This window comes from Phasianus colchicus, chromosome 16 (genome assembly GCF_987193195.1).
Source record: "Phasianus colchicus chromosome 16, bPhaCol1.hap1.1, whole genome shotgun sequence".
Taxonomy (NCBI): Eukaryota; Metazoa; Chordata; class Aves; order Galliformes; family Phasianidae; genus Phasianus; species Phasianus colchicus.
In genome coordinates, this window is record NC_143451.1 from 11,328,956 (window position 1) to 11,353,392 (window position 24,437).

Consider the following 24,437-nt stretch of genomic DNA (forward strand, 5'->3'; position numbering starts at 1 on the left):
ACTGGAATGTGCACCAAAAGCCCTGCAAAAGGAGCAGGACCTGGGTTCCCTTGGTTTTACACCACATAGCACAGCACAAAGCAGGCTGGGCACAGCAGGAGTGGGGCTGGCAGCTGCCTTTCCACCTTTCCCCGGGGTAAGAGACAGCGCCAGGGCTCTGAGTAACACTGCCATCACAGCTCTGTGCCTCAGTTTCCCCTTCTCCAAAGCACCACATTGTGCGTGGCTCCATGCAAATACCTGCAGACCTGTAAGGCTGGAGGATGCTCCTGAGGGCAGAGCAGTGTCTGGGTGCTGCACCCCAACTGAACACCCCTTGGTGCAGCCCAGCAGAGCTCGGGCAGCAGAGCCCAGCAGAGCCCAGCGTCACACCCTGCTGCATCGTTGGGCCTTCAGTTGGAGATGGGAAATTAATTAGGAGCTTGTAATTGCAGAGTACTCCTGTGGCCAGGAGAAGCCTGGTGCGGGCTGTAGGGCTGTGGCGTTGCTGGGGACGGTGAAGCTGGGATATGGGATGACTGTCTGGCCAAGGGAACGGGAACATGGGGACAGTGGGGACTGATGCATTCAGCCACAGTGACCCCTCCCTGCAAGAGGCAGACATTTAAAGTCTGCCAGCTCTTTTCCTGCAGTGGGGAAATCAGAGGAGCAAGCTGGTATGCAGGAAAAATATATCAAGCGTGCACCCAAATAACAAGTTCATCCAGCCCTGAGCTCAGTGCTGTGCTGTCAGTAAAGAGAGATTTAAGGAAGAGAGGAGGAAAAGCAGAGTTGCAGCACTGAGCCTCAATGGCAGCTGTCACAGCATGGTCCCAATGCGACACTGTTTTCCTCTTCCATCAGTTCCACCATGCAATAAATCCTAATCACACACACCCCTCTATAAAGGCTGCGGATCTCCTTGCACAATGACCACCACACGAACGCAGGGCAGAGGGAGCTGAGTACATCACAGAGTGACTCAGGTTGGAAAAGACCCTCAAGATCCCCATCCCACCGTGCCCACTGACCACATTCCTCAGTGCCACATCTCCACAGTTCTGGAGCACCTCCAGGGACGGTGACCCCACCACTCCCTGGGCAGCAGTGCCAGTGCTTGATGTCTCTTTGGGAGAAGAAATTGTCCCTAACATCCCATCTGAACCTCCTCCAGGAGGAGCTGAGAGAGGACAAGGAGATAAATCCCTGCATGGACAAAAGGGAACGCAAGGTGCAGGTTGGTGCCCAGCACCCTGCATGCCTCGCTCCGGAGTGCGGCCCTTTGCTGCTTTGCCCTGAGGATGCTGACTCAAGCGGGGCTCTCATTTACACGGCCGCAGATCCAGACCAACTGCACCCAAGCGGCTCAGCGAGACGCAGCCCGTGGCGTTTTCCTTTCTGACATCTGATCCCAATTCACGAAATTCTCCTTTGCCTAAAAGCTCCGCGATCGCTGCCTGGACAACGCAGGGGGGGGATTTTTAATTCATCTCCCAATTCGTATCACACTCCGCCAGTGCGGTGCCGAGCCCCTGCCCCACACCCAGCAGAGCCCTCCCCGCAGTTCCGACCCTCTCCCAGCAGCGCGGGGGCTGCTGCATGCGGTGCAGGAGGGCTCAAACACGGGACACAGCCACTTCTTTCCCCCAAAACAAGTGCCATCCCAACAGGCACAAAAAGAAAGAGGGGATTTCAGAGCAGAGCTGATTTTTGTGGAGCAGCGCCGGCTGAAAGAGTTAATGGTCGAGCCAAGCTGGGAATGTGCAGGCAGCATGTGACCGCAGGTGGGGCAGGGCGGAGCGATGAATCACTCCTCTGCTTTTTCTCTTTTCACTTCTTGCTGTTACCTGTCCGACCCGGCACAGCGTGCGGGCGGCAGCCGGGAGTGACCCGCGGAGATGCCGAAGAGTTCGGCGCAGACGTTGTCGGGCATCGAACGCACCGCCGAGCCGCTGCCTAACCGGGACCCGGCCGATGTTTGGGCCGAGGAACTCTGCTTCGAGAGCACTTTGTGAAGCTGTGTCTTTTCCTTTGTTTCTTATCCTTTTTTTCTTTTGGTTTGCTTTCTCGTTGCGTTGAAAGAGCGGAGGATGAGCGCAGTGCGTAGCCGGAGGTAGAGGAGGCCATATCGTGTGTGTGTGTGTACACGGGGCCGAGCTCTGCCCTGCCCGCAGCAGGAACCCAGATCCTCCTCCCCGCACAGCCCAGCGTGGCAGGAGCCGGCAGAGCAAGGAGCCGCGTCCCCGGCTGCACATTGAACCGGGGTTGGCAAAGCAAAACTGGTCGCCTTTGTAAAGTCTGGGGAGGAATTGATTCAGTATTTCCTGCCGGAGAAGTTCCCTTGGTGGAGGGACGCAGCGTGTGCCGTCGCCATGGCTTTCTCCCAGGTGCAGTGCCTGGATGACAGCCACGTCAACTGGAGGTCCAGCGAGTCCAAGCCCGAGTTCTTCTACAGCGAGGAGCAGCGCCTGGCCCTGGAGGCCTTGGCCTCCCGCGGCCCTGATGCCTTCTACGAGGTCCTGAAGAAGGAGAACATCCGGGACTTCCTCTCCGAGCTGGAGCTCAAGAAGATCCTGGACACTCTGGAGACGTATGACCCCGGCTCCGAGTACATCCCGCGCCATGGCAGCAGCACAGCGGGGAGCGAAGGCGACCGCAACAGCCAAGGGGACGAGCAGGAGGTGGCCCCGTCCCTGGAGTACTGGCCGCAGAGATCCGACCGCTCCATCCCACAGCTGGACCTCGGCTGGCCCGAGACCATCGCCTACCGCGGGGTGACCCGCGCCACCGTCTACATGCAGCCGCCCATCGAGGGCCAGGCTCACATCAAGGAGGTGGTGCGAAAGATGATCTGCCAGGCTCAGAAGGTGAGGTGCCACCGGTGGGGTGGGGATGGCCGCGGGATGTCCCACTGAGGATGGGTCCCAAAGTCCTGCTCAGCCAGGTGGTTCCTGTCCTCTGCTCAGGCTGAGGCATCGGGGTTGGTTATTTGGATTTTTCCATATTCTTTCAGAATAACCAATATTCCATCATCAGTTTTTGCTGAAGACGATGCTGTTGATCTGGTCTAACGCCCTCTGGGAGCAACATGACCCTTTCCGTGGCCATGTCGCTCATCTCAGAGTCTTCACAGGGAAGAAAAATTGGTCCCAACTGCCCCATGGTCACTCTTCCCAGAGCACAGTGCAACTGCATGCAGCAGCATGCTGGAATTAGAGGAGCCAAACTCTGCCCTGGGACAAAGCTGCAAAGCCTCAGGTCTTGCACTGGTGTAGGAATCAAGTCCAGCTGCGGAGTGGCACATTGCTCTGTGTCAGCCCTATCCTGACTGTAGGAGAAAAGCATTAGGAGAAGCGCTGTAGGCTTGGGTTGAGGCTTGTCCTCCTCATGGCAGCAAACCAGGATAGAGATTTGGGGCAGATGAACAATAGGGTCAGGCTGATGTCATGGGCAGGAGGACAATGGAAGGAGGACATGGTGGCAAGCCTTGAAGGCCACCAGCAGTGGTGGACAGAAGCCACTGGAACTCCCAGTGACCCAGCCCTGGCAGGGAAGCACAGTGGGGCTGGTGCCCCTTAGTTTCATGATGATGGTGGTTGAACCCTAAAGAAATTCAGTTCAGAGAGAGCAGCACCCAACACCAGGAGTGTTCCAGCAGGAAAATGGGCAGACCCAGGAGACAGGCTGGGATGCATTAGGAGGCATGAATCCCAGCAAGCCCAGCACTGGGCACTCACAAAAGTCAAAGTGCTCTGTCCTTACCTGCAGTGTTTTCCTGCCATAGGGCATTGTGGTGAGCCATGTCCTTATGGCATGATAGGGCAGGGCTGGAGCCTGAGCCTCGCACATGGGACGGAGGATGAGGAGACCTCTCCCATCACAAACAATGTCTCATCTTTGGCTCTTTCCAGTTGCCTCTGCCCCAGCTCTGCAGCTCCTGCCCGGCTCTGCTTGCTCATTGCTTCCCCTACGCCGGCAGCACCTTGTGAGTCACCCATCCCTGAGTCAGGGCTGGCACCATCCCCACCTCCCCTGGGTGCATCTCCAGGTTGCAGGGATGCAATTCCCTGTGAGTGGGGCTGGGGAGGATGGAGGGGGTGCGGGCGGGGAGGCAAAGAAGGAGCTGATTGGGATTCAGCAGATGTGCTCCTCCAGCCCTTCCACTCCATTTAGAACCCCACAGCTGAACCCACGGTCACACTGCTGAGCCCAGGTGGCTGTCCCAGAGGATGATCAGAGATGTTGTCATATACCGAGGCATGGGCTGTGAACACAGCAGGGAGAGCAAAGGCCACCCAGCTGAGCGAGGCCCCTTGGATGCTGAGGTTGAGCCCACAGATGTGCACAAACAAAGCCAAGTGCTGCCGCGTTCAGAGCTTCACTCTGCCAAGAGGCAAATCTGGGCGAGCTGAAGCAGGGCTGCACACGATCTGCTCCTCACTGTGGGAAGGAAGGGGGGAGCAGGCAGGCAGGATCCAAACACCACGGCTGCGCTCTACTGGCACATCCCCAGTTCTGTGGCCAAAGATGCAGCACAGCACTGGGCATCCCGGCACACCGCTTCCCCATGTCCATTGCCCCCGATGCTGTCCCCTGGGATGCTCAGCTCTGTTGGGGGCACTGTTGGGGAGGAAGGGCAGCCTCCTCTCTTCTTCCTCACTGCGTCTCAGCTCTCTCTGACCAGAAATGGGGCTGAACACACCTCAGCACAGAGCCACCAGAGACACCACAAGCCTGACCTCTCTGCGCTTGAGGTTCCCAGTTGAGATCGCGGTGCTTTAATTGCCCTCTGCAACTTCCAGCAAAGGTTGGGAGGCCTTATTAATTACTGTTTACAAAACCTTTTGCTGTTCCTGGATGAAAGGTTCGACGAGAGAGAGCAATTATTGGTGTTCCTTGTCCCATCTCTCTCTCTTCCCAACACGCTTCCTCTAATTGTGCGTTGGTGCCTGCCTAATTTATTGAGTGCCCACATGGTGCGCTCCAAAAGTTATTATCTGATGATTCAGAGTGACTTAAGAAAGAGCTGCAATTTCCTCTATAAAGCATGATCCTGGAGTCTGGGCACTCATCAAAGTGGCTCAGAAGGATCCAGCATCACCTGCCCTGTGCCCAAGGGGATGCAGTGCTCGTGGTGTTGGCACCTCCGCTGTGTCCCACAGATCTCAGCAACTCTGAGAGCCCAGGAAGACAAGTTAAGAAAAGAATCACCCAATGGGGCATGGGGAGCATCCAGCATTAGATCCAAGTCCCATGTCTTCTCCTCCCTCTGGATGAATGGCAAAGGGATAGGCAAGCTTCCCATCGTGATGCAGCAGCAAGGGGCTTTGGATATGGTGACACCACTGTCCCCCGCCTGTATCTCAGCCATGCACCATTCTGTCTGCAGTGCCTCATCTACAGTGGGAAAACACCCCAAAACAGGGGCCAGCCCCTGCTGAGCACACTGCCATGCGCTGTCCCACTGCAGCAAAGGGCCTTTTCACTTTTCCTTCCCCTTCAAAGCACTTTTCCATTAGAACCCCCAATGCGGAGTCGTCGCTCTGCCCACAGCGCCGGTTTCACCAGAAAGTCCTGCAATTACCATTTGCTAGTGACTGCCATCAGCCCCGATTTGCAAGCATGCCACAGATAGAATGAGGCACAGAGGGACGTGACCGGAGCCACAGAGAGCACCAACGTCTGTGATGGAGCACATCTGCCACCAAACGCATCCCAAGCCTTTAGCGCAGCATCACCTGCTTTTCAGTTTCCTCACTGGTATGGGGAGGATTTGTCTTTTCATGGTGAAGCCCATCAGTAGATGCTTGGGGAGGATAGATGTGAATTCAGCTGAAAGCAGGAAGGTGCCCACAGGATGAAGGCTGGCAGAACTGTGAGGTCCCCTCTTCGTTCCACAGCACCAAAATGCCTGAGTGCAGTGGGTGGCACGGGATGGAGAGGGGACACACAGCTTTTCTCCTTGTGCAGCCACCTGCTGAAGAGGAAGGGAAGAGCCAGCAGCGTCCTAATGTATGATTCCCTCCATAATTAGAGCTCTCCACCTCCTGTGGCACTAATTAAAAGGCAGTGTAGTGCTCAGAGTGGCCCAGGCTGGAAGTGCCCAGCTGTACAAGCACCCAGCACTCTCTGGTCCCTTCTGTCCCCTGTGTCACCCTGCAGTGTGCCCTGAGATGGAGGCTCTGGAGACTCCCATCATGGCATGATGACACACCGGTGCCCCAGAGCATCTCTAATGGCTGTGTCCACCCTGTGCAGGAGGAGGAGGCAGACATGGCTGCAGGGCCATTGCCCCATCCTGTGCTGCCCGCAGTGCCACGGCCAATACCACCTCCTGGAAAACAAAACCTGTGGGTGTGGGATGACCTTTGGTGCCACTCGCAGTGCCAGATGGTGCATCTTCCCATCACGTGCAGGATGTATCTCCGCCACAGTGGCAAACATCCCAGGTACAAAGGCAGCTCTGTGACAGTGACAAAGCCATTGTCACTGCATGGGGACACAAGTGCTGCCATCCCAGCTCTGTTCTGCATTTGCACAGCACAGGTGTTGTATATCATGCCAGGTGCTGTTACCAGTGAGGTGTGGACTCATCTCTCTCCTCTCTGCAGGTCATCGCTGTGGTCATGGACATGTTCACTGATGTTGACATCTTCAAGGACCTCCTGGATGCGGGCTTCAAGAGGAAAGTGGGTGTCTACATCATTTTGGATGAGACCAATGTGAAGCACTTCCTCCAAATGTGCGAGCGAGCGCAAATGCACACCGGGCACCTGAAGGTAAGGGCATTCCTCAATCTCAGCAGCAAAGCTGGGCTCTGCTGCTTCATTTGAGTGGGTTGTGGCCACGGGACGTGGGACAAATGGCTTTCCTGCCTCCAGCCGTAGTCTGCTTGGCCAAAAGGCAGTAGGGAAATTTGGCCTGATTCCTTCTGAAAGTGCTGTGAGAACTCCCAAAGGGCCAGGAGCAATTCTTGCCCCATGCTCCAGTCCCAGAGCAGTGTTAAAGGAGTTAGGTCCTGTAGCTGATGCTCACATCCAGGATGGAGAAGAGCAGGTGGAAGATGAGAACAGGGATCTCCACATGGCATAGCAGAATGGAGGGAGGCTCTGAGCCATCCCTGTCCTACTGCCACTGCTGTGATGCTCTGTGCAGGCAGGGGACATTGCAAAGCACACAAGTGAATCACTGAATCATTAAGGTTGGAAAAGCCCTCTCAGATCCCCAAGCTCAACCTCACCCCATCACACCATGCCCATAACCACATCCCTCAGTGCTACATCTCCACAGCTCTGGAGCACCTCCAAGGATAGCAACTCCACCACCTCCCTGGCAGCAGTGCAGTTTCTGACCACTCTTTTGGAGGAAATATCCAACCTGAACCTCTCCATGAAGGAGCTGGAGAGGAGAGAAATACCTGCATGGTGCATGAGTCCATTTGGGTGTAGGAAAACAGAATGGTATAGGCAATGCCTTGCAGTTCAGGGCTCAGGGCTCTGTCCCTTGGCCTTAAGTGCCCAAATCTGCACCCCAGAAGCGGGACAGGGCTGACAGAGCACATTGCAGCTAGAGGCACGCGACTCAGCTTTGTGCAGATTCCCCCTGTACAGACTGTGTCTCGGTGAGATAAGCAGAGCAAGCAGAGAGCACTTTGCACACAATGCAGGAGGTTGGGGTTACTATTTAACCCAGCCCTAAAGGTAACACGCTGCTGTTACACGTTTTACCTCACAGCAAACAAGAGCACAGCCCCACACTCCATGCGTGAGAGCACAACCCAGCACCACACTCCAAGAGGGACGAGGGACAGGAAGGGGCAGAGGAGCACGTCCCCCAGTGCTGGGACAGGGTGGCAGTGGGACGCTGCTCCATCCCTGTGTTCCCAGCACTGCAGCACCCCACAGTTTCACTTTCGGGTCACAGACTCCGCTCCCAGTCTCCACGCCTGCAGCCCAGCACATGGGCGATGCTCTCCACCTGACGTCACCTGGCAGTGCTGTGCCAAGCAGCTTCGCCTGGACATGCTCCTTTCAAATTTGCTTACGGTGAGGGCAGAGAGCAAGCTGAGCAGGAACACGTTCCAGCCACGTCACGGCACTGCCAGCAAGAGGGAGGTTGGCGCACAGCTGTGATGCTGTGCCAGCTCTGGGGACCCGTGCCCCACAGGAGATGACACTGCAGTGGCACTCACAGTGCACCCATCCAGCCAGGTCTTACACCTTCCCCATCCAATGAGTCCAAAAGCTCTTTGTAATTGCTGCTCAGGAGAATTAAACCAGCTGAACTTCCCTATGCTGTTACTTGCAGCCCGGAGAGGGCTCTGCTCCCAGACCAGAAAAGCCAGCGCTGACGCACGCCACGCTCTCAGGCATTGGCTGCCTGCTGGCAGGACCGGAAAAGCAGGAGAACATCTGCAGAGCTCGGCAAAAGTCTGGAAGTGGTGATTTGCCACATATTGCTTGTCACAAGCAATTTGCTGGGATGGTATTCAGCAGGGCAGGAGGCAGTGAGGAAACTAGGGCAGTGGCTGGGAGCTGCTGTGTAAGCCAGGAGATGCTAACGAAACGAACATCGTTATCTCGGTGCCTTCTTTGCTGTGCAATTAGTGAGGTGGCTTGGGCAAGGCTGTCCTGTGTTGAGCAAGGGTGAGTGCTTGGGGTGTGATTCAGCCCCGCTCAGAGCTGCTCTCCGGCTCGGCAGCCAGGCACACGCTCGCTCCACGCTCATTTTGGAAGAGATAAAATAAACAGATCTTACCCAACTGTGGCAAGGGGAAGGCCGAGGCAGCCAGCAGCCTGCTGCCAGGAGCTTTGTTTTCCTGGGTGTTACCCAAGAAAAATGCAGGCTGTTTCTTGCCTTTGTGTACAGATTGGGCTGAGAGTGAGAGGGCAGCACCGTGAGGATGCTAGGCACGGGGACATCACTCTGATGTGACCCTCCTGTACCCATCCCCACACCAACCATAGACTCCACTGAACCATTCAGGTTGGAAAAGACCTCCAAAATCCCCAAGCACAACCCCACCACATCCCACCATGCCCTCTGATCATGTCCCTCATCACCACATCTCCACAGTCTGGAACACCTCCAGGGACGGTGACCCCACTACTCCCTGGGCAGCAGTGCCAGTGCCTGGCTGCTCTCTGGGAGAAGAAATTCTTCCTAATATACAACCTGAGCCTCTCCTGAGTCAATTTAAAGCCATTACCTTTGGTCCTATCACTGTTACCTGGGAGAAGATCTGGTCCCCACTTTAATACAACCTCCTTTCAGACTGAACACCCAACCTTCTCCAGACAGCACATAAAACTTGCCTGGAAACCTGGTGATGGGCTCCAAACAAAGAAATGATGGGCATGACCTAACAATGACATAGTGCCTTTAGCAAGAGCATTACCACCATCCCAGCAGAACAGGAGAAATGAGAGTGCTCTCCTATAAAACTACTTTATCCCCATCCAAGGGAGTCCACTCTATTGGACCTGGACCCACGTCCCCACAGCTCCTTTCCAAATGCTGCCCCACTGCTTTTCCCCACCCACTCTGAATACCAAAGTGAGATGCTTAGATTTAGGAGCAGAGCAGACCCAAGGGAAGACCACTGACATTGGACCTACATGCACTGTGCTGAGGTCAGCACTGTCCCCTAGAAAAACACCGGTACATCTCCCAGGGGGGTAGGAGGATAAGAATCACCTCCTGCATGGTGCCCTCGCACAGATCATAAGAGATGGAAAGTGTTTGGCAGCACGATCACACACTGTTTACCTGTGGTTGTGGGCAGAGTGAGTTCAAGAGGTAGAAAACGCTGTTGGACACCATGGGGAAAGCAGGAAATTCTTGGCGCCAGGTCTCTGGTTCACTGTGCAGCCCTGGGCAAGTTATTTTATCTCCTCATCGCTGAGGTCTCCTGCAAGCAGACTGCAAGGAGCGCTGCCCACTGCTCGGTGGGGTTGGGAAACAACCACAGGGTTCTGAACGTCAGCTCTTCATGGCTCGGTGTGGGGCTGGAGCAAGCTCCAAGTGGGGCAGAGGCACAGTGGGGAGGTGGCAGTGTGAGGACATCAGTCCTGGTCTCAGCACTGCCTGCTCACAGCTCCTCGCCTTTGCTTTGCAGAACCTCCGTGTCCGCAGCACAGGGGGGACAGAGTTCTTCACGCGTTCAGCAACCAAGTTCAAAGGGGCTTTGGCCCAAAAGTTCATGTTTGTGGATGGAGATCGGGCCATGTGTGGATCCTACAGGTAATAGTGGTGTCCCCCTTCACCTGCCCCGTAGAGCTGATGTCAAAGGACCCACGTGGTCCCTCCCCCAGCCTTGCTCCCCAGGTCCTGACTTAAAGGACCACGTCACAAGGGAAGCCTAAGTTCATCCTAAGGCCACTTCATGGCCAGGACTGGGGCAGTGGTGGGACACGATGATGTCGATGCACAACACCATGCACTGTGAACAACAGGAGTTCTGAGGCCCAGCCAGCCCCAGCTCTACGCTGACCTCAGATTTTCCTGTTAAACATTTACAACCCAAGTGTTTTCCAGTTTGTCCAAATGAAAAGTAGTTTTGGTTGAAAAAGTTGATGTTTTCAGCTCTAAAAGACACATTTCACGAACATGAAAAATGGAACATTTCCTATAATCTGGCAACAACAAAAAACAGACTTGTTTACAAGTCCCTTTTCTTAACTAACCTAAACTGAGAAAGGAGAAGCAGCCAACACTAAAATGAAAACCTAGCTTACCCACACTAAAAAAAAATGTATTTTAATTCAAATTCCTGACTTCAAGCCTTCATTCCCTTTTGGGATTAGAGCTTCTTATTAATCCCATTATTGTTAATTTTTATAGCAAGATCATGTCCTCACTAGCACTATTAACCCCCCCTGGGAAAAGCCAGGGTTGGCAAGAGGTGCGCTGTGTACCAGCAAGCGAACGCTCAGCTTCCAACACCTTTCCATTCCAGCTTCACCTGGTCTGCAGCAAGGACAGACCGGAATGTCATCACAGTGCTCTCAGGTCAAGTGGTGGAGGCGTTTGACAAGCAGTTCCAGGAGCTGTACCTCATGTCCAAGGGGGTGAGCCTCAAATCCATCTCCATGGGCATGGAGCCTGAACCTGAGCCTGTAACATTGCCCTCCGTTGTGCCGGTGACCCCTGCCAACGCCATGGTGAAAAAGCTGATAAACCCCAAATACGCCCTGGTGAAGGCCAAGAGTGCAGACCAGATCAGCAAGACTTCATCCGAGAACCAGGACAAAACACAGAAGGTGGAAAACAAAGGCAAAGGGCTGCACGAGGGCCAAGCGGGAGACAGGCACGGCGAGGCGGCAGACCTCTCCCTGCTCATCCACCCTGGTCTCCTGAACCTGGAGAAAGCCAACATGTTTGACTACCTGCCCACCTGGGTTGAGCCTGACCCGGAGCCTGGGAGCGAAGTCTTGGGCTACATCAATATCATTGACCCCAAGATAAAGAACGTGAAGCTCTCACAAATGAACCGCATCAAAGTCTGCGACGTTTCCCAGGCCAGTGCCCAGCACCGGCAGATGCTGAAGAACAGGGAGCTGGAAGCCAAGAAGATGTCAACCCAAGAGCCACCTCTGCTGCCCCTCTGCCAGAGGCAGACCCCGCAGGTCCCCACAGAAGCTGCTGTGGCACTGGCCACCAGCCCCATCGAAGGCACTGGCTGGGTGACAAAGCAAGTGGGAACATCAGCCGCTCAACCACTGAGCCACCACTTGAAGCCACCTGAGGAGACACCTGAGGTAGTCAAGCCCCCAGTTCCAAAGCCAAGGACTGTCCCTGCTGGCGGCCTTGCAACCAAAGCCACCACACCACGTGACAGCAACAGTGCCCCAGAGGGTGACGTGCAGCCACCGCTGGCTGACCACGTGGATGCAAGACAGGAACCAAAGGAGAACCCCAACAGAACTTCACCGGACAGCTGCCACCTCCCAGTAGTGGGGCCACAGGAGGACAAGGGGCCTCCTTGTGCCCACAATGGGCTGGGAGAGGAGGAGGAGGAGGAGGAGGAGGAGTATATCACTCTCAGTGACCAGGAGAGCTGCTCCAGCAGCTCTGCTGACCACAGCTACCGCCGCTCCAACGCTTCCTCCATTTCGGATGAGTACTTTGAGGTGAGGGAACGCTACGGGCCGCTGCGGCGAACCAACTCGGATGTCACTCACAATGGGGAGTTCGTGCCCATCCAGAGGAAGCTCAGTGACCCCCACATCAGTCGAGGAACCTTCCTCAGCCCCCTGGGGAGCCTCCCATCCCTCAAGCACGTCCGCGTGGAGGACATGGCCAAGAGGAGGAGCAATGCTGTGGAGATCAGGTGTGTGCTGCCCCGCACCATCTTGGACGGCAACGGCTCCTACCCCACCAGTGCCACACAGGTAGGCCATCCCTGAGCTTCACCACATTAAATATCCTAGTCTAGCCTCAGTTCATTGGGTCACAGAATCATAAGATCATTAAAATTTAAAAAAAACCACTAAGACCATCAGATCCAACTGTCAATCCACCCCCACCATGCCCACCAAAGAACATGTCTAAAGAGAATCATAGAACCATTAAGGTTAGAAAAGACCTCTCAGATCACCAAACCCAACCCAGCCCACCATGCCCACTAACCACGTCTCTAAGTGTCACACATTCATGGTTCTGGAACACCTCTAGGGTGGTGAGTCCACTGCTTCCCTAGTCAGTGCATTTTTGTTATATCCAACCTAAATCTCCCCTTTTATCACCACAACAGTTGCAGGAGACATCCAGGAGGTGCTGGTGCCCAGGGGGATGCAGCCATGCCATAGCTAGCCAGGAGTGCACAGGGAAGGGCTGGATAAAAGGAAGGCTTTCTGGAATTAAAGAGCAACACGTGGCACGGGGCTGTGCCCAGAGCTCTATCCCATCACCCAACAGCAGTGGCACTGCTCTGTGGGACAGACTATGCATGCAGGCGTGTCCCTCCCCGCCTTGTTTTCTAGCTCCTTACGCTTTGATTAGCATCAAAGCAAAGCGCATGGACACATAATGAGGTGGAGCAGCACAGCAGGGCTGGCAGCTGCCGCAGGCAAGCAATGCCGTCAGCAGCACCCACAGGAGCCAGGGTTCCATGAACCAGGCAGGGGACAGCCCTGCTGCTCGTGTCACTGATGCCACCAGGGGCGACCCCAGCTGAGCTGCCGGGTCCATCTAATCTGTGCTTACAGGGAATTGAGGGTATTAGTCCAGAGTCCTCCCGCCACTCCCTGCCCAGGGCTTTGCTCCAGCATTCAAGCCCTCACTGCGCTGTGCAAAGCACTCAGGTACCTTCATGTTCCTGCAATAACTTGTCCAAGCTTTTTTGTGAGAGATAATTGAGGTGCTGCCAGAACCAGGAAAGCCAGTGCTCAGCTGAGGGAAACGTGCAGGGAATAGTTTCTCCTATGCGTAATAACAATAAACAGAGCCATCCTTGGTTAGCTCTGTAGAAACCTCTCATCTGAGGTTGGAGAGCAGCAACAGCATGATGAGGATGGCCCATCCATTGGCCCCAGCGAGGCCTTTTCTTGGGAATTCTGCTGTTTTTCACAGCTGCCTACTGCTGTTTGTGCTCCCATCTTAAACAGTGTAGGCATCTCCCACCATCAATGCCACCACATTTTTATTTTGGGTCCCATCGCTCACGCACCCAATCTCAGTGGTTTCTACTCGGAGCCCGGCCAAACGCCTGCCCTTACCTGGGAACAGGACCCTGCTGATCATGCCTGGCATGATGATGACAAACAAGGGCAGCATCTTCAGGTAGCTGGCCAGGATGGAGCCGGCCTTGGCATGGCTCAGGTTCCTTGCAGAGAGTGACCGCTGCACAATGACCTGCAGAGAGCCAGGGACGTGGCTGAGTCACCAATGTGTCCCCCCCAGTGTCAGCCTCCCCTCTGCTGACTGCATCCCCGGCATCTCAAATGCTGGTGTTGCTGGGTGTAGGAGCCCACCCCAAAGCCACGTACACGTATGTCCACAGTGCAGGTTGGGTTTGTCTCCAGTTCACTGAGTGCTTTGGGTTATGCCCTTGCAGCAGGCAGCGGGACCCCTGGGGGCCCACAACCACTCTGAGCCCCATCCCATAGAGACCTGCACCTCCACACACCGGGCGACCCACTATCCTAAAACAGGGGGAGAGTTTTCATTCAGAGGGTGAGCAGCACAGCAGCACAGTGAAAACATCTGGGCACAGGATTGCACCGAGCAGCTGCTGGAGTTGTCTATGAGGACTATGAGTACGTAGGGGAGCAGCATCTTTGTGACAACCACAGATCATATTTTGCTCTTTTTCTGCTCTTTAACAAACAGGGCACGCACATCTACCGCTACCGCCCCAGGAACCTCACAGGCAGGGAGCAAGGCAAGGAGCCCTCCTGCTCCCCACCGTGCGAGAAACCCCCCGGGGCCAGCAAGCACCGAAGGGACAGCACCGAGCCCAAAAAGACCATTGCAGGCAGCCAGCCCTACTGGCAGGGCAAAGCCTTCAGCCCTAGTAAGCCCAGGGCAGCAAGCAAAGCCCTGAGCTCCCTGCCTGAGAGCCAGAAGGCAGCTGAGGAGATGAGGACACCGCTCGGCATTCCACTCTCCAAACTGTCCCAATCCAAGCACCTTAAGAACAAAGTCATGGCAGCTCCAGGTGCTACCGACTCCAAGAAGAAGCCCCCCGAGCCCACCAGCCAGAAGGAGCAGTAGGGGTGGGTGCAGGCAGATGGACTGCAGGCGATGCTCTGTCATGTGGGGCAGGGGAATCTTGTTTACGTTTACCTGGTCGGTGCACCAGTACCACGTGGCCATGATGGACAGCCCAAATGTCATCCCTGTCCAGGGCAGATCTCCAGAGACTGGGTCTCGGAAGAGGTGCATGGCATCCGTTCTGGGCAGGTGGCAGGTCGTGTTGGGAACGATCTTGGACGGCACGGCTTTTAGATAGGCCTCTTCCAGGTTGGAGTAACCTCCGATCGCATTAAAAGCTGGAAGGCACCATTGGGGGAGGCTGGTTGGAGACCATCTGGTTGCCTCCAGGATCAGCCAGAAAAACACTTGAGAACTCGTTACTGAGAGTTGCTGCCCCCTCCTTGGCCCCCTTCCCACACGCTCACACGCGTGATTATATTTTATTTTAGTTATTTAAGAGACTCTTCTATCACCATTTTGCACAGCATGTCCCATTGCAGCCCGCCCTCCCTTAGGAGGGTGACCCACGTCTGGGACAAAAAGGACCAACGCCTCTTTTGACTTCGTACTGTAAAAGCAAGCTGTTATTAAAGCTCCCTGCTCCTAGAGTATGGGAAACACACCTAGAACCATTAAAATTGAAGATTAGGTACCTTTGCCTTGACTCACTGTAGCCCAAGGTGCCTCGGTGCAGGTATCCACCCAACATAGAAGCGTTTTCTACCCCTGTGAGCATTCCCCTTACACAGCCCCATCCTTAACGAGCCTCCAGCCAAAATTCCCAACAAATCACCCCTCTTCACCATGCTTTTCCCAGGAATTGGGATCCTCCTCTCGAGCCCTGCTGAGGGTGACGTGCCATGAGCAAGCCCCAGCACGTGCAGCTCCAAGCCCTGCACAGCTACCTTGGATCCCATCCTGCCCAGACAGCCCCGGGCTCTGCCTCAGCCCAACACCTCCCTGTTCCAGGGGGGCTCGGGATGAACCCTGCTTGCAGCTGCTCCATGCCAATGGCAGAATCTGGGAGTTCCGGGGAATCAGAGGCACCGTTTTCAGGAGAGCTTTTGGGATCCCAATTGGGCTTACGGAGGAGGATCATTCAGCTACCCATGGTGAGGAAGGGGTTTCACCAAGGGCTGGGGAAGGTCTTGGCACCAAGCAGGAGCTGCTCCTACAGAACAAAGTTTTCCCTCCTGCTCAGATGCAGTTTTGGATGCAGGGAAAAGGAACACTTTGCAAAACAGCAAAACAGATCAGGCTCAAAGTGAGACCCACAGCATCCCTGGGTGGTACCCTCCACTCCACACATCCTTCCTAGTCGTGGGCAGTACCTGTTTGCCTCCTGCAAATACCCATACACCCTTCCAGGATGGTACCTTTCCTGCAAAGTGGCCACTTTCATCACCAACCCATAAGCCCTGGTCCTGTCCTCCTGCCCTGAGGCTTTTGGGGCACTGCCACCCCATTGCCCCCTTTTTCAAAGCACTCCCCAGTATTGCACAGGAAGTGCGCGTTCACAACCCCCTCCTGCTCTTATGAAAGCAGTGCTGGCTCCTCTCCAGCGCGTGGTTTATCCAAGCACCAGCTACTCCCAAGCTTTGCATGGGCGTTGGGCACCAACAAAAGCTCTCCAGAGGCAGAGGCTGAGTGCTGAAAGCAGAGATTCGCGCCCGGGGGTGCGGACCTGCTCCCTTTCCAAAGGTGTCAGCCGACAAGTCGCAACACCTACGCCTGCTCACATGGAAGAGTGAGGCAAGGAAGGCAGAGCAGCAAGGAATCAGCCTGCAGATGTAGGGTTGCAGTGGGAGCAGTGCTCCTCCAATGGGCAAGATGTCCCACCCCTGGGAGCAAAGTCCCACCGATGGTGCAGTGTCCTTGTGCTCAGTACCAGGGGGACACAGTGGGGGCTGTATGACAGTGCTGGTGCTGAACCACTGCCAAACAGCCCCAGCAGTCCTTTGGACTTTAGTGTATGTAATCTCTCCAAGCGTAATCATCTTCTGCCAGGTGCAACCAATAGCATCCACACACCCCTTCTGCCCTCCATGGGGAGAGTGATCACAGGCTGGCAGATGAGCAATGCCTGCGTTGCTGTGTCTGCCACAGTCTAAAGATAGAAAAAGGGCAAAACCATGGAGAGCATCCCTTATGAGCTGAGCCCAATGGATCTGCTGGAGGTGGCAGCCCTTGGAGGATGTGAGCCTGCAGTCTCTCCCAAGACCGAGAGCAGCTGCATGGCCAGCAGGCTCCTTTTGATCCCCTGGATCAGCCACTCTCCCAACACCACCACCTCCCTGCACACACCTTGCTGAGCGGGTTAGCACGTCTGGAGACAGCTTAGCCACATTGCTGCCGCCAGGCATTTTCCAGCCATGCCTTGCTGCCCTCCTATTTCCAGCCAAGAGCACAAGGGAAAGCCTCAGAGGACCTGTGGGCAATTAACACTTCAGACAGAGATCAGCAATACCCAAGCACCTGGTCTGACGTGTGGGCTGTGGTGTGGAGCAGTTGGAGCAGCTCCTCTGCCTGGCACAGGTCCTCGCTTCTGCTGGGGTATCTATTGTTACTGATACCTCTCTCAGTAGGGGAGGGCTTCCTCTCTTTCCTCCCTTCTGTAAAGTGAAGCCTCAACTGCCTGTCCTTTCACTTGTTTGCACATGCATCTTGCTGCAGAGCTGCCCTGCTGCTGTCCCACTGCAGGACACCTGAATGGGCTCTTTCATCTCAGGATCTGGGCATCCCACTCCCCAAACACCAACCTTTGGCACTGGGACCTAAGCTGTACCCAGCTGAAAAGTAATGCCTAAGCTTCAGCCCAACACTGGAATGAGCTCTCAGACAGGGGGGACCCGAGGACAGCCAAGAGGTCACCAGCTGGAAAAAGCCCACAGAAAGAACGAACAGGATGCCATAGCCACAAGGAATTATGGGGAATGCATCAGCAAGGGACACAGGTAGACCACAGACTTCTTCCCTTAGGTGACTGCAGTTTGGCTACCGAACTGCTCAAGCTGAGTCTTTTTATTTATCTGTGACTGTCCAAGCAGGGCAGACGGGGCACAGCGGTCCTCCCAGCTCCTACCTCTCACTGCCAGCATGATGGCTCCGAGGACCATGATGAGTGTCTGCAGGGCATCAGTGTAGATGACGGCCGCCAGCCCCCCTGCAAAGAGCAGAGCACTGTGAGCACCCACGTGTTGTACAGCCCCAAAGGGCTGCCCACACACACAAAGAAGTAGCGGACCTAGAGAAAATGAGTTTCAACCCGTTTCTACCCAAGTCCCTGATTCATCCCCATCCAGCACCTGCCCAGCCATGCCTGCAATCTGCTCAGGACCGGGGTGACGCAGGGAGCACACCTCTGCCTGGCACACACCGGAATGCCTTGCTGCACAGTGAGCCTCGTGGGCAGGGAAAAGCCAATGTGGGATTTGCTCAAAACCGGAGTCTTGCAAAATCCACCACGTTTTGGATATAATTACATCATTTCCCCATTTTGATGGCTGGGAAAAGATACCAGGAGAGGATTTACCGCTGAGCATCTCCACTGGAGCTACCAGGGAAGGGAATGTCCTAGCTTAAATAAAAGCTGGAATAATATCCTGGAAAGGATCATTGGTTCTGCAGTGCAAGAGTGGGACTAAAAGCCAGGGGCTCCCCATTTCCATCTCCAATTCATCATATCCCCAAATCACAAAGGAAAGGCACCAACTGGAGTTGCACAGAAACGGTCCCAACGTGGGAACATGCTCAGGATGTGTTTCCTGCAGCTGGGCAGGAGAATGGCAGCGAGTTGCATTGCAGGCAGAGCAGGTGGGAAACGGGTTAGGCAAAGGGCTCTCAGATTTTAGCTGCCTCAGTAATGGTTCTGTAATAGGAGAAGCGCTGATTAGAGCTGATTACAATTAGGTGCACACACAAGAAAGCATTTAGCTATGAGACAGAGGAGGAGCGAGTGATTACAAAAGCAGAGTTGTAATGACAAAGGAGAGCTCACACCCGAGTCACTGCTGGAGCTGAGGCTCAGAAGGATGCACAGCAAGTGCTGGGTGGCACAGGGAACAGCAGCCCCATGAGCTGTGTCTGGAGCAGTATCAGCCCCAAAGAGCACACAAAGAAGAGTAAAATAGGAGTGCAAGTGGCACAGTTCAACTGAAGAAGCCAGACGGCAAGCAGCCTACCTGCAATGGTGTACAGCCCTGTCACCAGCAGCATCAGGACAGTGGAGAGGTAGAGGTCCCAGCCCAGGCAGACTTGCACGAACAGAGCTCCTGAGTACAGGTCAGTCTGCATGGAGACAAGGAGTGTGGCTGTAGGGTGTCACAGCCTTTGGGAACAACGTGGGTTGTGAGCAGTGCTCTGTCCCTCACAGGATTAGGCCTAACCTGGCAATGCCCTGCTCCCCAGCTGGCATCTCATCATGCTTTCTGCAAAGTCCTGCAGATGGGCACCTGGTGCCACCTTGGGGCCACACCCCTCCTGGCATCCAGCACCTTTGGGTGCTCCTACCTGGTGCAGCCATGCCTGTCCCAGGGGAGCCCACACAGTTGGGCATAACACTAACTAATCACAAATCAACCAACCAGAAGAGCAGTTGCACCACGAGCTTGAGGACCCCAGTTCAGGGCCTGTTCCATGATATTTGCACCAGACTTTCCACCACTGCCCCTTCCAGCACCCCCAAAGGAGATGCTACATGTCCTTGGTGGCACTCAGGCCTGGCCACGTCTCCAGGAGAGCCCTCAAGAGCACCAAGAGGGAATTCACCCCAATAAGTCCTGCTGAAGTGAAACCAACCCAGTGGCAACCATGCCAAAACCTCCATCAGCAGCTCTTCTTTCAGAGATGCCTGTCACCCCAAATGGGATCCTGCTACAGCCTGATATCACAGACACAACCAATCCAGCCCTACAGAAGGACAACTAAGTCATCCCCACACTGCAAGCTTCATCTCCAAGGCAGAAATGACCCAACCAAGGGCCTCCAGCCATCTCCTCCCAGTGCAATAGTCACAGAACCATGGAATGGTTGGGTTGGAAAGGACCTTAAAGATCATAGAACCATGGAACCACTGCGTGGTCAGTTGGAAGAGACCTCACAGCCTGCCCAGCTCCAACCCCTGCCATGGGCTGGCTGCCTCCCACCACATCAGGCTGCACAGGGCACCACCCACAGCCTTGGGCACTTCCAGGGATGAACAAGAAGCAGAGCCCCAGAGCTCAGATGTGAAGGCTCAGCCCTGAAGAAGACATTTCATAACCTGAGCTTTCTCAATGCCAAAGCATTTTTGCAGTCGTCTGCAAATGAGTCTAAGCCTTTACTATGAGGAAGCAGAGGGATCCCCACCTCCCTTCCTCATAATGTTGCTACGGTGGGAAAAAATAAAAGCACATGTGACTGAGTTGTTAATAAGACATCCCAAATACAAAAACAAGCCAATTAAAACCAGGCATGACCTATTCATAAAACAAGTCCTTTCAACTGTAAAAGGAGAGCAGAAACCTTTGAAGTCAGGCTCCTAATCCGATGAGATCCCTGCCTCTGCCAGTGACCTCACATGGAAACCCGTTCTTACCCAACACCACCAATGCCTTCCCAAGGGGAGCTGCTGGCCAAGCCTGAGCAGAACGAGTTACATGGGACACAGAGGAGACTCCAGGGCTCTCCAAAAGTTCAGGTGAAGCTTCACCTATTCCTAGCTAAGGGGAATGGAATCTCTTAGCTGGGCTTTGGGCTGCTCCAACCACAGAGGGTTGGGGACCAGCAAATGGGGAGGAGGGAGAGTGGTGTCCCCTGCCCACAGCAGAGTCATCGGAGCAGTGGTGACAGTCCCCATTGCCCTGAGCTTCACACAGCACCAGGGAGAGGACACACATAACACCACCTGGCATATCTGCCAGCACTCACCCCAACCATTGCATAGGTTCACCATGGGTGGTGCCAGATGCCAGGTAACCCTGGTCAGGTCGATCCCTCTTCTATGGGGTCCTGCATGGCTTAGTGGTTGCAGGAAGCTCAGCAGCACTAAGAAAGCATGGCACGGGCTGAGCAACAGCACAGGCAGAGCTATGAGGGTGGGTGTGGGCTGTTCATCCCCTCCAGACAAAATCACTGGTGGGACCGGAGGTGTGTGGGCTGTGCGTCTCCATGGCAGAGCACACTGCTTTGAAAGGGGAGGTGTTGTGTGATCAGCCAGAGAGACCCCAATGCAAGCATTCTATAAATTCAGATCACCAAGATAAATACTGAACCATCTCCCTCCCTGGGCACGATGGGAACAGGGAAGAGGAATGAGCGTTGACAAGTTCCCAGGCATTAGGACAACCAGGGAATAATGGGTATCATTGCCCCAACTTGTGAACCGGACAGATGCTGCCACCTGTCCCAGTGGGAGCGGCAGGCAGAGCTGGGCGAGTCCCAGCAGTTCCATCAGGACTCTAAGGGAACGAGAGCTGGGGATGGGCAGGAGAGGGTACTTCTACATGGCTGAGAGCAGCGGAGACACGGGGAAATCCCGGCCCCCTCCACTGCTCCGAGGCTCCGTGCAGGCTGCGATGCGGAGCAGCAGCGGTGCTGCCCGGGTTGGGCTGCGCTGTGCATCCCGGAGCAGCGGGCAGGGAGCGCCGCTGCGTGGGGACGCAGCTGCTGCTGCAGCCACCCGCTGCCTCCAGGCAGAAGCACTTGCTAAATTGTGCGGTAATCCCCCGTAGGACTCCTCAGAGCTGCGGGAGAGCAGATAAAACCCCAGGGTACAGCGCAGCCTGAGCGCCTCTCACCCACAGCCTCTCCACTACGAGGCACACCATAGAGCTGCCCCGGAGCTGAGCAGAGATACTTACAGAGATTTTGGTGAAGATGGACAACAGGAGAGACAGCCCAGAGAGGTACATCCGGATCCTCTCGCCTCCAAACCTCCGCTGGAGGTACTCAGGCATGGTGACGATCTGCGGGAGGGGATGGGAGCGGTGGCTGTCCCCGTCCTATCCCCATGTCACCTTCTCTGAGACATGGCAGCATTCTCAGTACAGGGTTCAGGGGATGCTCCTGAGATTAGGGTAGATCCACGTACCCCAGATGAGATGTAGACTGGGATGAAGACCCAGGCCAGCGCCAGCAGCGCGTATGTAGCCTGTTAGGAAGGAGAAACAGCGCTGTCCCATTCACCGCACCTGCCCCAACCCCAGCTCCCCCCCTTCACACACATTTGTTTCTCTAAGTGGTCCCAAACAGGAGACGCAAGTGTGTAAGATCAAGTGGAGACCACCCAGCACACTGCCAACAGGACCCTGCCCCTTTCAGCCCTTCATCTCCAGAAGCATCCCACCACCACCTCCTCATGTCCTCATAGAACCCCAGGATTTTGGACATCGCTCATGGGAAAGCAGCAAACTGGTGACCCAAAAAGCCACCTCCCAGCTGGGGTGATGCCTAGGGCTGGAATAGGGAGCTCTGCTTCAAAGCATCCAACTCCCTGCTGACAGGGGCTTGAGCTGACTCCAGCATCATAATACATGCACTGGGCATGATGTAGGGAAGCTGAATTTGTGGGGTTGCATTGGTTATCCTCTGCACAACTCCTCTGTTATCTGCAGCCATGTGGCTCAAAAAACCCATTTCCTTACTAACACAAGACATTTCTTACGTTCCACTCAAAGCCGGTGACAGCGATTCCCCCAGCAGCACCAGTCCCAGCCAGTCCAATAAAGAGGCCTGAGCCCTCACTGCTGGCAAACAGAGAGGCTCCGATCTGCAGAGAGAGCAGGAGGAGCTGCTGGGACGTGTGGACTTGGGCACGTTGTGCAAGGACAGCTCCTATCAGAGTCCTTCAGAGGTGCACGCTGGGTCCCAGCAACCAATGCTTCCTTGTGTCCAGCTCATCTCAACGTCCCTACTGGCTTTTGGGTGGGTTTTCTTGGTTTCATAGAATGGCTTTAGTTGGAACGGACCTTAAAGATCATCCAACCCTCAGCCACGGGTGGTGTTGCCAGCCTCTAGATCAGGCTGCCCAGGCTACCACTCAGTGTGGAGTCACCAGCAAAATGCTGAGGGTACACACTCCATCCCATCATTTGTGTCATTGATAAAAGACATTGAGGAGCCCAGGTCTCAGGATGGAACCCTAGGAAACACCACTCCCCCTGGACGCAGAGCCGTTGACCACAACCCTGTGACTGTGTCCATCCAACCAACTCTTTATCCACTGAATATGCTGCCCTTCAAATCTGTATCTCTCCAAATCAGAGAGAAGGATGTGGTGCAGGACCACACCAAAGGCCCTGCACAAGGTAGGATGAGGACCAAGCAGTGCTGCATCAGAGGAACTATGAGGTCTCTACTTACTGGCCACCACGCCATGTCTCTGCCAGCAAGGAAATAACCGCTGACCGTGTTCCTGTTCACCCTGCATGAAGACTGGGAGGAGAAAGCATCAGCACAGAACACTTTCCCTGCAAACCCAGACAAGAAACCAAGAACCCAGCCTGCCAGACAAGAAGCCAAGAGACAGGATAATTAATGGGAGTTCTGCAACTCTGGCATAATTACATGAAACAGCAGCTGCACCCCAAATCCCCAGAGCCACAAGCAGTAAAGGGGCACCCCCAGAGCGGGCAGTGGGAGGGCAGAGGATGCTGCCTCCATGCTGGGCAGACAGGCAGGCTCGTAGGGCACGGCCCTGGACAGGATTTTTCTGCAAGGCAGAATATGTGGCTTCGGAGAGCCTTTGACTCAAATTGCAGGTTGCTGAAAGCTTTTTGTGGTGAGCGGTGCATTTGTCTTAACAGCCTGTAATAGAGAAGGGCAGAGCTGCAGGATGGGGGAGAAGTTTGTGCCAGGTTCAGCCCACCTCATTCTGAGGCACGAGTCCTTCCATGAGGGATGAGGAGCAGAGGGTGCACACAGCAGAACAGAGCAAATGCAGCACAATATGCAAAATGCACAACAAAGGTAAACTTCAATGGAGGGGGGGGGAAAAAAGTATATTTTAAATGATGGAAGAGGAAAGCAGAAGCTGAATAACAAGAACACTCTTACCCATATTCCCACAGCAAGGTTTAAGGAAAAATAAGTCACTACAACCACAAGATCAGCAACGCTGAACTGCTGCAAAGGGGTGAAGGATCCGACTGTGGAATTGCCTTCCATCGTTCCTCTGCTCTCTCCTTCACCCCCCAGGGAAGCCTCCCACTGACGGTCACTGAATCAATAACTCGTTGCTGCCCGAGGGAATTGAACATTAATCAAACCCCCTGCCTCGCAGCTCAGCATCCCCAGCCCTGCCCCCACCCACCTGCAGGAGCCAGCCCTGTCAGCAGAGCGACCCCAAGGAGCACAGCTCTGCAGGCAGGGCCGGGAGCACGGCCCGGGGGAGCAGCTGTGCACTGTGCTATCACACACACAGGCTGTGACTTCAGTCTGATTGATCAGTTTGGGTTTTTCTTTTTATGCTTTTTTCGCGGCACTCGTGAGGAGAAGTGAAGTTCTCCCTCACTGCTCGACTGGAATTTAACTTGCATTAACATATTCCAAGTACGTGCACGTGTTAATATGTCAGCTCGGTGTATCTAGTAACACCACAGAACTGTTTAATAACCTACTGTCACTACAGCATAAAGGTGCAGCCTCGCCATTTGGCACTTCGTAGACAGAATTTCCCTCATGGGACAGCACAGCAAAAAGAATCTCCATCTCACTTGGTGAATGCACCAAGTCCAGGAGCTCCCCACGACTCCCAGCCACAGCCCAGGCCTCTGCTGCACCAG

At 54.8% G+C, this 24,437-nt stretch overlaps 2 protein-coding genes across 3 annotated transcripts in view; one reads left to right on the forward strand and one right to left on the reverse strand.

The window, feature by feature from the left end:
• The window catches only part of SLC5A10 (solute carrier family 5 member 10), a 29,226-nt gene extending 5,276 nt beyond the window's left edge, over nucleotides 1-23,950 (reverse strand). For both annotated transcript variants that reach the window (XM_090151892.1, XM_090151891.1), the window contains exons 1-9: nucleotides 23,710-23,950; nucleotides 23,017-23,088; nucleotides 22,319-22,423; nucleotides 21,746-21,805; nucleotides 21,516-21,620; nucleotides 18,858-18,963; nucleotides 17,759-17,839; nucleotides 14,767-14,972; nucleotides 13,698-13,833 (exon numbers count right to left, since the gene is read on the reverse strand). In XM_090151892.1, coding sequence (XP_090008018.1) covers nucleotides 13,698-13,833; nucleotides 14,767-14,972; nucleotides 17,759-17,839; nucleotides 18,858-18,963; nucleotides 21,516-21,620; nucleotides 21,746-21,805; nucleotides 22,319-22,423; nucleotides 23,017-23,088; nucleotides 23,710-23,820 — 982 coding nt within the window. In that variant the 5' untranslated portion in view covers nucleotides 23,821-23,950. The remainder of the gene's footprint in view (nucleotides 1-13,697; nucleotides 13,834-14,766; nucleotides 14,973-17,758; nucleotides 17,840-18,857; nucleotides 18,964-21,515; nucleotides 21,621-21,745; nucleotides 21,806-22,318; nucleotides 22,424-23,016; nucleotides 23,089-23,709) is intronic.
• On the forward strand, nucleotides 1,561-15,300 carry SACK1G (scaffolding CK1 anchoring protein G). Its single transcript, XM_031606556.2, has 5 exons — nucleotides 1,561-2,846; nucleotides 6,591-6,758; nucleotides 10,097-10,221; nucleotides 10,937-12,371; nucleotides 14,311-15,300. Exons 1-5 carry the CDS (start codon nucleotides 2,352-2,354, stop codon nucleotides 14,692-14,694), a joined length of 2,607 nt encoding a protein of 868 aa, XP_031462416.1. The 5' UTR covers nucleotides 1,561-2,351; the 3' UTR covers nucleotides 14,695-15,300.
• Nucleotides 23,951-24,437: the final 487 nt, after the last annotated feature.